Source organism: Uranotaenia lowii, chromosome 2, assembly GCF_029784155.1.
Source record: "Uranotaenia lowii strain MFRU-FL chromosome 2, ASM2978415v1, whole genome shotgun sequence".
NCBI classification, from domain to species: Eukaryota; Metazoa; Arthropoda; class Insecta; order Diptera; family Culicidae; genus Uranotaenia; species Uranotaenia lowii.
Genome location: NC_073692.1, coordinates 433,482,762 through 433,495,318, shown reverse-complemented (window position 1 = coordinate 433,495,318; position 12,557 = coordinate 433,482,762). Strand labels below are relative to the sequence as shown.

Below are 12,557 nucleotides of genomic sequence, written 5' to 3'. Positions count from 1 at the left end.
AACGATTTCCGAAATATACAAAAAATACGATTTCCGAATCTGAATTCCAGATCAGAATTTCATGAGCCAAATCTTAGAACCCTCATTCATGAACCTTTTATTTAAATTCTGTATTGTTGGTTTAATCTGAATTCAGCAGAACCTTCAAAATGGGTTTAATTTAAAATTTAATATTCAAACCTGAATTTCTCTGATAAGGTTGCCAAATTACCCGGTTTTAAACGTATTTGCCCGGATATTTAATATTAAATTTGGGAAAAGTCCGGTCCGACCCGGTTGCCCAGATTTCATTGGAAAAGCCCGAATAAATTGTGTTGTAATTTTTTTTATTTATGCGTCCAAAATTTTTGCAGCAAGTTAAAAAAATGATCGTGAAAGGTTTATTAAGTTTTTTTTTCTAGGTTTTGACCAAAATTTACCGGTTTTGCCTGGATTTGGTCGACAATTTTGAATTCGAATACCCGGATTTTGCCGGTTTTTTTTTATATAAAAGAGCCCGGGTTTGTCCGGCCCGCATACGTGCTGAAAAAAATCTGACAACCTTATTCTATGAACAAGTAAGAAAAATTTTAGAAGCTGTAGCAGAATTTTGAACTTGAAATGGGTTTTTGAGGGTTTGGTATTAGTTTTTAGTTCAGATAGTCACTGTTTTATATCTTTGCTCTATGATCATAATTTGATTATGAATTTCAAATTTTGAGTGTAGAGTAGAATACCTCGCTTGCTTTTTTGGACCCACGTGGGGTGGGTTTAATCCCCAAACCCCCCTCCCCCCCCCCACCGTTCCTACGGCCATGGTCTAAGCAATATATTTGAGCTACATTACGAGGTTTCCAAAACTATAAATTTTGTAACAATCGGTTGAGGAACAAGAGAGACTTAAGCTAGGAGTGTCAAATTTACACTTAAAGTCTCAAAGTTTTTTCCTGGCCTTTCAGGGTGCGTCCATAAAAAAATAGTGATGAAAAATTAAAGACTTTAAGAATTTATTGAGTGTCCCCGATTAAATTTTTTTTTGGATGCACCCTAATAAAGTTACAAGCAAGGTTGCCAAAATCACAGAAAAATCAATAATTTCACAGAATTTTGAGCAAATTTTCATCACAGAACACAGAATTTCAGAAATATCCACAGATTTCACAGAATTTCAAAATTGATACTGTTAACACTTGAACCTTCCACACTGGTCACTGGTTGTATAAGAAGTGAAGTTGGAAAGCAAACCGGATGTAAGACTGACTAAACAGTGTTGGCATCATAGAATGAATAATTCGTTAAGCTACGAGGGTTAGGGTTACAATATGTATTTATTACAAAGTAAGAATGAAACTGAACAGATACGTTTTGTTTTTCAAAATTGATTTTTTTTTGTCAATATAAATTTTGGATTTTTAATTACACTGGGTGACAGCCAAAAAATATTCTGGGGTTTCTCAGCTGATGTAGACTAATTTTTGTGTCCTGAGTTAGAATATCACATTGATTTTGCTGTATCAGGTCAACTTTTTAAGATACAGTATTCTAATATCCTGACCTGATTGAACAAAACCATGGTCATTTTCGGATTCAGGGCGTCAATATTAGTTTAATTCAGTTGGAAAATCCTGGACTATTTTCAAAAAATCTGTTTTTGTTACTCAGTGTTATCAATTGGAAAATATGATAAAATTAGTAATGTTAATTGATTTTTCTCAAGTAAAATGTAAAAATGACGCTTTTTTTTCTCCTTGAGAGCATAGCAGATCAAAGCTTAAATCTGAGAAAAAAGCTTAAATCTGAGAAAAAAAAGCTTAAATCTGAGAGATGTGCTTCACACGGATTCTATAGCATTGCAGTCCTGCATGGGCCAGTGCATAGGCAGCTAGTGTGTAGAGCAAAGGCATTACAATTCATGGGAGCTTTTCATCAACATGCCCTCTAGCCTAAAATTTCAAACATCTATCAAGCTTTCTTCTATTGGTGCACTAATGCCTGTCTATTCACCTTTCATTCTTATCTGTAAAAAAATTTCTCTCAAAAAACAGTTCATCTGGCCGAGCATGCCATGAAAATTTGAATCATATAAAATTATGGCGAAATCTTCAAACACACTTTCAAATGTGTCAAATATAAAAAAGCTTTAAGCGAGCTGTGAAGGTTGGCATAAAACTTTAATTATTACTTGGGTTCGACTAGTCAGTAAGGTGGTATCAATTAGCCCCCAATTCTAATGTTAAATAACTCAAGTAAAGAATCGAAATTTGTACTATTAATCCAAATATTCCTGAGATATAAATATTCGAATTTTAAAAATTCCCTTGTCCAGCTTTTACATGTTCCTTGATGTGTTGAGGTTGTAGAAATACTTAAAGTTTTGAAAACATTCCTCAACGACTTCCATCCGTCCCAAATCGTCCAACACAAATCTATTCACATGACGACTCCTACTGACTGGTAAGCGGCACCAAACGATTGGAAAATCGAAAAATTGCATTTATCGAAGCAAGCCAGAAACCTGCCGCCTTGGTTCGAGACCTCAGATAAGCATTGGTAAACGTAAGTACCTTCGAAGAGATACCTACGACATCGCCTACTAGCTAGGCTTAGGACCCAGTCAACCGTGGTCAATTTGACCTACAAGAAGAACCATCAAGAAACACACAACAATTCGCCATCTGACATGGCTGAATGGATACCACCATGAGTCGTTTTTTTTTTCGTCGGTGTGCTTTGTTTATGGTTGACTTTAGCCACTACGAAGAAAAACTACTGCAACAACAACACCAATAAAACTGTCCACAACGCCATGGCCACACGAACGACCGGGGGGCAGGAACCCGCCAATTCCAGCGGAAAGTCACCGGGAAATGAGCGAGGAGTACGGACCTAACGGTTTCCTCGCTGCTACTCTATTCGCTTTTATTATTTTCATGTACATATGCACCTTTTTGCAGCGGCACTGCGCAATCTAAATGGCCATCATGACTCATTGAGCTTTGGCCAGGCGGACAAGGGGAAAGGAATTTCTGGAATGCACTTTTGTCGAACGGATCGTTGTTTTGGTTGGTCGCCGCGCTCTGTGTGTTTTGATTGGATCGCAGTAAGCTGGGGCCTCGCTTCGGGACTCTTTTCAGGTAGCAAATCTCTCGGGTTTCATAGGCTTCTTTGATATCGGATTATTTTTTTGCGGTACCTGTCCTTGACATTGATTCATCGGACGACAGGGCGATATGAATGAGAGAGTGGGTCGCCCGGAAAGATTATTCAACAAAATATTCGCTAAACCCAAATGCCTACCTACTTGGGGTGTGAATGAACTTTCGGGCAGAAATTTGTCATCCGGCAGGGAAACGCGAATCAAATGAGCAAAAAAAAAGCAAAAATCACATGGCTGCTTTAAAATATTACTCATTCGCATGGTAGTGCTAAAAGTAATAACCGTTTTTCGGTTATTGTTGTTGTGATTGACGTGATGGAATTTGAAATTTGAATTTCGCAGAACTGACCTTGTGTCAACCTTCTCTAATGTTTGGAATTTCATATATATGAGTAGTTATATGATTTCTATCTAAATACAATTGATGATTTTTTTTTATATATTAGCCTGATTTCGGATTCCAATTTTTAGTTTTTGAGGTTAAAATAATTTGGTTTTTTACCACCTACGATTATGGTTGCTTCCCGTCTTTTATACATATGTATGTATGTGAGCTTTAAACAACGATATAATTATTACGAGCACATATAACAGGCATGAAGTATAGTTGTTTTGTAAGCAAACTAGTCATTTAAACGCTGTGGATCCCCTCTGGTTTTTTTGGTTTCTTTTTTGAAATACTGGATTTTTTTTTCAAAAAACCCATATAAAAAAATTAAATGTACTTTCTTTAACAGAACAAGCAAGATTTTTAAAGCAACAAAACTGTTTTTTGGTATTACTCGATTGCTTTGATTACTCAACATTGAATTTATCAAAGCAAGCGAGTTGCCAAGTCATTAATCTGTTGAAAAAACACTTGGCTACTGTGATTATTCAACACACCTAATCTAAAAAATCAAGTTAGTTGCCAACTGATTAACCTGTTGAGGAAAATTTTCGTTCACCCGAAAAATCAACCTGTTAAGAAACGATTTTCTCCTTTCGGGACAGAACTTTTACCCGAAGCAACAACAATGGGAATCTCGTCGATATAACGACCACCTCGTGGATGAATGTGCGTGCTTGAGCTGCTTTTCGGGCTTTTTTACCACAACGACGTCGTCGGCGAAAACAAGAAAGAAACGATCGTTCACATGCCATCCAGCGCAATGATGATCGCGTCGTTGTTGTTGGTGGCTGCCTGAAAAGCACTGCAAAACAGGTAGAACAACTTTCATTTTTAAAACCTGATATAACCCTTTGGTCTTATAATTTGCTTTTTTATCTCATTTGCTGCTGCTGTTTGGTGTTTATTTTGTCGTTTTTTTTCTGCTGACTTGAGAAAGATTGGGCGGTGGTGCTGTGCTGCATACTTCTTGACCATTTCTTTTGGCAAATTTTGGTCCCAGTCGAAATGACAGATGACTGTTTACCGATGTGGTAAAGAGAATTTTCGCTGTCCGACACACTGAATCGAAATCGATTTAATAAGGGACCATTTATAGAGACTTGTGTAAATTAAAAAGGTAGTTGTCAATTCTTTTCCGAAAAAAGTGTGAGCTTAGTTTTTTGTTCTTCTTCAAATTTATTTGTGGTTAAAAAAATATGTTTAACCATTTTTCTCAAAAATTAAGCCCCGAATCCCACAATCCGGCTTTGTTTTTGTTTAGTTGCTTTTATTCTCGCTTTTCTGAGCAAACAATATTCGAACGAAGGGAGCCCAAGAGGCTCGTTGGCTCATTCATACGCCATCGATTCCGGCACGCATGCTTCATTCCGTTTCGGTTTGTTATTTGGGAGATTTGGTCAATTGGAAGTGGTCGCTGAAGTTGGAATGCTACGGCCCCGCTGGCTTTCTCTGGCCATTTGCGCAGTCGAAACAAAACGAATCGAAACGAAACGAACGGACGAAATGTGATACGATCAGACGACTGTGGTTTGGAGAAAATTGTTTATAAAGAAAAGCGAAAAACGATTATCGTAATTATTTAGTATTTTATGATTATGATTATTAAAAATGCTACATAACAATCTTATTAATCGACATAGTCGCGGGAAACTCGAAGAAATGTCGGTTCGTCCCCGGTGATTTCGAGGACTCGATTGCCGAAAAATACCACGTGAGAGTTCGAGATTTTTTGTCTTATTTACTCTAGTTTTAATTCAAGCCGTCGGTCGTTGCATTCGCAGAGTTCGATAAACGATTATGTCCAAATTGGGCCGGCTCTTTTGGGAAATCAACTCCTATTAATGTCGGCGATTTGCAGCTCGTTCATAGCAGGCGTTGTCCCTCCTGTCAATGGCTTGTAATTATACGAATGTGTTCAATTATCATCCAATGACGAGTCGTCGTGGCTAGTAAGACTGTAATGATTGGTTTCGCTACCGGAAGCCGATCGAGAAAGCATCAAAGTAGTCCTTGCTTTCAAAAGACATGAACGGCTAGGCAACGAACCCGATGACCGACCAGTCTATCAACTGACGAAAATTCAATCAAAGCAGGCCTTTCGGTTATATCGTTCGATAAATCTAGGTCATTCCAAACTTACTTCAATGTTTGTCAAAAAGTAATAAAATTTTTCGGTCCGTTTAAAAAAAAGAACTGGTTCAGGTAGTGCGCATTTCTTTTCACCCCTCCGTTTCGGCTAGATATTTCTTGTTTCGGTTTTTTTCTTAATCCAAAGATTTATAAATCTGTACGCTTTGAACCAGACCGTCCACCTGTGTTCCCGTGTTTCGAATTATGTCACCTTTCTCACGAAGGTATTCGGTTCAATCCTGCCACCAAAATGTCCAAAACAAAGCGGAATGACAGATTCCGAACCCTGCTCGATTAATTCCGATGCTAATTCGAATGTTCCTTTTTTATTTATATTTTTCTTAATCCGTGTTCCCTATCTTTTTTTCTTCCATCTTCCGTCTCTACAGATGCAAGACACACTGAAAATGTCCAGCTACGGCGACATGCAGGACTGGATGGATCGCGACTCGAAGCTGCCACCGGTGATTCTGAACGATAAACTCATGACCGATGCCATTATCGGCGGCTCGGGCATGCCCCCGATCAAAACAGAGCACTCCTACAGCCTCAACTCGGACGGCGACTCGATCTCGGACACCCTGCCAGATTCCCCGCACAGCATGCAGAACAAAATGGATGGTGAGTGTGATCAATTATTTTCCTTGTGGTTGAGAAAATTCCTGTACAGGTTGTACCAACATTTGTAAAACTGTCTACATTTAAAAACAGAATTTATTGATTGAACGGAGAAGGATGCATCAAACCTCCAAAGCAACATCCTCAATATAAATGAGAACCTTGCATAACCTCATCCGACGATTTGGCCGGTTCAAAGTTCCCACGGCTAAGCTGGTGACCAGCTAGCACTGCTAGTTAGAACAACGCGAACGAAGCATTTCATTGACCCAAATCTCTTCCCCTAGCGTCGTGCTGAAGCTCGGTGATCGTAAAATCATTCAGCAAAAATCCGTTTATTGTTTGATTATACTGTCCCCGTTCCGAAAGACAACCCAGAAGAAGCAGAAGATAAACGCCGGACGGAGGAAGAAGAGCACGAATTGTCAATAGAAAATCGGATCCGGACACACCGAGCTGCTTTGATTGTAGTATAAATACCTCATCGTAGGAGAGAGAAAAAAACAAACCGGTCCCAGTAGGCACTGTTTTATTAATAGAGGTATGAACACCCCTTAAATCAACCGTGACATTCAATTGAATCCGGCTTTTCGATTTCCAATCTTCGACGATCGACCGACAATCTTCAATGAGTGCAGATGCACAACAATGTAGAAGGTCGATCGATTTAAGGGTTCTTTATAGAATCTTAGTAAGCAATGATCGCTCGAAAGGCTACTAAAATTTATAGAGACGTTTAAAACGTTTAAAGAAAACTGCACCGGAAACTTCAGATTTCAGAAACGCAGTATGCGGTGAAATGTCATCACCGTTAATAAGCATGAAATGGGCAGTTTTATGGCCATATTAAATAATCGTAACTCGAATACCATATCCGAACTCTTTTTCTTCTTCTGTTTACCGGTTTACTGGTGATCTGCGGTCGATGAGTAGGTATCACCTTCTGCTGCTACCGATGATGATCGTTCGGCGAATCGATCGCTCGGTTGCGTGCTTCACGGGATTGCGCCTGCAGCCGCTGGATATTCTACCACGCAACGCAAAGTCTCTAGAGACTGAGAAGGGAGTTGAATTACCACCGTCGCGTCATGCATCCACATGGGCAGGACTCAGCACTCAATCAAGCGGCGCTGTATGATTTTTTACGACAGCTCTGGTTATCGGTATTTATTTCGTTTATTACATGAATAAAACCTTTTAAATTGATTCAACCGATCAATCAACAGGTTTTGAGTTATTGGACTCCCTAAAGTTTGACAGCAAATAATTGAAAAACAGAAAATTTCAGTTTAAAAATCCTTTCTTCAGAATTCCTCAACCTGATGAATGGGTTGACATTTTCCACAGTGATCTTCGCGCAAATGGTTTGCAGTTTAAAAACAAACTAGAAGTAATGCAGGGCCTAAAGTTTATCCTCAACCTAATGGATGGGTGGGAACCATACGAGCTAACTCATAAGTATAATCCCATTAGTTTGAATCAATTTATTGCACTATCAGCAAGCAGCTGAACGTGCCGATCTTCGCGTGGTTGTTGCGCCAGCAAAGATCAAGGAGCTAGCTAGCTTCCATGATGTGTGATGACTCAACCTTAAACTTTCGCAGCGCTATGTTTTGTAATAGTTTACGATGTGGTATTTAGAGGAGGGTGGATTCTACTTAGCTATATAGTTAAAGTGATTTCAGTTTCGACCTTGAAATGCTTGCTACCTGTGTACACATACAGAAACCATACTTTGGAGCTCGAAGTTTCGAACATTTTCTCGCAGTACGCTTGCCAAGAAACTTTTATTTGGGAACAGATATTTGGACCTGTTGCAATAATAAATCTAATATAGAGCAAACAATCGGAATGATTGATAAAACTTCAGCATCTGAACAAATAACACACACCGGTTCGCTTGCCGAATGTTGTTTCCTCAATCTTCTTAGACTAGCTCATCATTGTTTGGTGATAATTTTGATAAAGTTGAACTTGTTTCGAATAATTTTGTAGATTCTGTTTCATTTGAAAATATGATTTGGATAGTATGAAAAAAGGCTTGGGTCTAGCTGGATCCCTTTACAAAATTTTTGGAAACAGATGTACATTTGAGTTTAAAAAAGAATGACATCGCGTGAGGCATCGCACTCGCTTCCAACTCTGACCAACTTCCATTCCAATCTAGGTTGATATTTTTTTTATAAAATTTTCACAAAATCTAGTTCAACTATCCAACCAACACTCCGCAAAATTTGAAGACTGTAGAGTAAAGTGGGGCAAGAGTACGCACTTAGTTGTGTACTTATTGTATCTCTTCAAAGAACAAAGTATCGATTATAGTAGTCAAACCAAATTAAAGTAAGGCTCTTAACCTTGATTGTATGACGCAAAAAGTTTTGATTATGTTTGTAAACATTGATAAAAAATTATATTTTTCAAAAATTACCAAAGCGTACTCTTACCCCACCAGTGGGGCAAGAGTACGCATGAGGTGGGGCAAGAGTACGCATATAATGTATTCCATTCTGGTCCGGTGTAAGTGAGGTCTTGAGTCATTATAATCGTTTATTAAACAAAACAAAACCTTTATTTCATAAACAATAGTTAAAATAAAACAGTGTTTTTATGGGTAACGCTGTTCGCTTCAGCAAAGGCAAAGGCGAAGTGACGCAAATCACTGAAAGTCAGACCGTAAAAAGCACTGTGCAGCGCTCTGCAGTGATTTACGAGATCCTCTGACTGCTGAGGGGTAAAAACTGAAGTGAATTGTCCATGGCTTTCAGCACCGAATCCCTGGTCGAGAAAAATGATTGTTATTCACAATTCAATACAAAAATATCTTCTGTTGATTACCTTCTTAAGGCGTTCACGCAAGGTTGATTCCGAAGTCCCGAGGCTTTCAGCAATCCGGCGCTTCGATTCTCCGTCTTTCAACCACTGCCTGGCGTTTTCCAGCATCTCCGGAGAGCAAATCTTCCGGCTGGATTTTCCTTTGTATGTCCTGATTATTGAAAACATGATTATTCTTTGGGTTAGCTTTCCAAATGCTATCAAAAAGACGAAGGAAACCAACGCGTACTTTTGCCCCACCAAACGTGCGTACTCTTGCCCCCTACGACCATTTGTGAAAAAAGCTAAAAGTGCTAAATATTCCGATCATATCCTGGCATGAGTGTTCCACAGATTTAATCTATATTAATTATGTGTCCTTTGTCACGTATGCAGATTTGATTAGCGAATTTCCACAAAGCGTGATAATGTTTCCAAATACGCATAAAATTACATAAAAATTGGAAAAACTATAACTTATCTCATTTCTCCGACGTGCGCGAACCAAACCACAAACAAAAACACATATGATCAGCTGACTCGATGACCTGTCAAACCGATACAGTGTTGCTAGTTTCAGTGTTGTCGTTTACTGTAAAAGCCTAGTGCGTACTCTTTCCGCCTGCGTACACTTGCCCCACTTTACTCTACTATGACTGAAAAACAAGATACAGCCAATCACACAAAAAAGGGCAATTTGAGATTGGTTCTCAAAGTTCGCTGTATTTTTGTCAATTTTCATTAAAATAACTTGAAATTTTGCCAAAAGATGTAAAAATGTTTTATCTAGTACTTGGCAGGGTTTCACTAAATCGATTAACGCGATAAAAAATGGGACCGATTTGAAGATGAGGTTCGTTATCGACCAACAGGCGATTTCATTGGTGTTGATGTACGAGCCTTTGAAAATCACTAAAAAAATACATTAAATGCTTTCTACAGAGCTTCAGCAACCTCTAAATTCATCAAAATGTATGAAACAATTGTTCATCTTGGCTTTGTTCCGAAGACGAGGAACCATTTTATCCAATCTACAACGTTTCAGATTTAGAAAACTGTTTTTTCAAGGTATTTTTTACTTTTACTGTAACTTCTGAGGTTGATGTAATAGAACTTTGACATATTCGACAAATTTGTATATTTTGGCCAGTGTAACAAGTTTGTCAAAGACATCAAAGCCCTAATTTGAATAACGAAAAAGATAACATTTTTATCTCGCTATCGAACCCTCGGCGATAAATAAACTCATACATACTTCTTGAAAGGCTGAACAATGTTGCCAAAGACACCAAATGTCTATCTCTATTCCTGGGCACTATTTCATTTGTACATGATGTTCTGCAGATTGATGTTCTGCACCACTTTATAGGCACGCAAGTTAGTGAGCTCTTAAAAAAAATTTAATTACCAGTTTTTTTTTCATAAATCACTTTCGTCTTTGTCAAAATCAAAATGAAAAATCGTCAATCATTACTCATTTTAGCTTGAGGTTGCCAGATTTTTTTTTAGCACGTATACGGGCAATTTAATATTAAAACATGGCAAAATCCGGGTATTTATTTTCAAAATTGACGACCATAAATCCGGGAAATCATGAAAAAAAAAATTATAAAAACATTTTTTTCTTCAAACTCATGGACTGATTTGAAATAGCTTCCAAAAACCTTTTATGATTATTTTTTTAGACTTGCTCAAGAAAAACGTTTCGGAGGCATAAATGAACCGGACCGGACTGTTCCCAAATTTTGTACTAAATATCAGACAAACCCGGATAAAACAGGGCAATCTGGCAACCTTAATTTAGCTATTGATTCACAACAAACCAATAAAAATCTCTATGAATGTTCTATTCAATTCTTGAAAATATATTTGCTGAATTCTCGTCCTATATGTCTCGAAAGAAATTGGTGCTCAGTAAGGCACATTTGGCCTAATTTAGACTATGTTAAGGTTGCCAGATTGCACTATTTTATCTGGGTTTGCCTGGATATTTGATTCAAAATTTGTGAACAGCCCGGATTTTTGTCCGGATTTATTAACTTCATTTGGCAAATCAAACAAAAAAAAAATGTGTTGTAAAACGAAATTTTTCAAGCAAGTTTTTCAAAAATGATCATGAAAGCTTTTCCTTAAAAAAACGTTTTTTTGAGATTGTCAGCATTTTTTTTGTTTTCATGATATTATAGAAAAGCAGCCAACTTGCTTGAAACTTAACTCCAAGCACTCAATCAGCCCTGTTCCTAGACTTGAATTCCTTACTTCAACTGCGTTCTTAAGTTCTTACAGTGTTGCCAGAATGTTTGTTTTTTTTAATAACCAAAGTTTCCCTAATCCAAAACACTGTGAACCAAAGTTGTTTTTTACCACAAAACCAGGCATCTGCAAATTTCCAGTAAATGTTATTCTCTTTAAGAGGGTTTAAATACAAAATCTTATGAAATCAACTTTTGAAAAAAATTATTGTCACTGTCTTAGCCGGTTCGAGTGTGATATGTGAGTGTAATTACTCGAGAGTTGCTAGTTTTCTATGTAAAAGTAGTGAATAAGAGTCATTTTTTCTTCCACTACTCTTGAAGGAGTGATTGGCCCATTTTCATTACTTCAGATTAAGGTTTTAAGGTTTAAGATTAAGAATTTTTTCAGCACGTATCCGTCCAGACGAATCCGGGAAATTTTATATAAAAACCTGGCGAAATCCAGGCATTTGGTTTCAAAATTTACGATAAAAACTCCGGGAAATATCCGGGCATATTTGGTCAAAACCCAGAAATTTCTCAACAAAAATTAAAAAAAATGAAATAAAAAAATTTTCGTCAAAACTTATCGACAGATTTTAAATCGTATTTTTTGGCTTTCAAAAAACCTTTCATGATTTTTTTTTACCTTTCTCAAAAAATGTCGTTTTGGAGGCATACACAAAAAAAAACACAATTTGTTATTTCCTGCTTGACAAATAAAGTGAATAAATCCGGGAATTTTTTCATGAAATGTGGGCCACCGGGCCGGATCGGACTCTTCTCAAATTTTGTATTAAATATCCGGGTAAACCCACACAAAACCAGACAATCTGGCAACCATGCTTTAGATGAAAGTTGCAAAACAAATGAGCTACAAAATGGCGACGCAGAAGATACTTTCAAACACTTTTTTTTAAACCTTTTAACGATTTATCTGATAGAAGTTAAGACTTCATTTTTTTTACTTTTTATTTGAAATGCTGCTTTCGACGCGTTTTGATGTGATATATCACAAATTTCCGATAAAACACCTTAAAGTTATGTGCATTTTAAACATGGTTCAACCTCAAATACAGCTGGTATTATTTATTTATTTACATAGTGTTCCGTCTTACGACATAACTTGACGAACATAATTCCTAAAATTCATTCGGTTCATAGCAACCGTTCTCCAATTTCTCGGGCACCCCACGTTCGCCAGATCACGCTCCACTTGGTCTAACCACCTCGCTCG

General features: G+C 37.6%; 1 protein-coding gene across 2 annotated transcripts in view; it reads left to right on the top strand.

Annotated features, from left to right (window-relative positions):
• The window catches only part of LOC129744763 (cyclic AMP response element-binding protein A), a 219,023-nt gene that overhangs the window by 172,650 nt on the left and 33,816 nt on the right, over nucleotides 1-12,557 (top strand). For both annotated transcript variants that reach the window (XM_055737460.1, XM_055737459.1), the window contains exon 2: nucleotides 6,047-6,278. In XM_055737460.1, coding sequence (XP_055593435.1) covers nucleotides 6,047-6,278 — 232 coding nt within the window. The remainder of the gene's footprint in view (nucleotides 1-6,046; nucleotides 6,279-12,557) is intronic.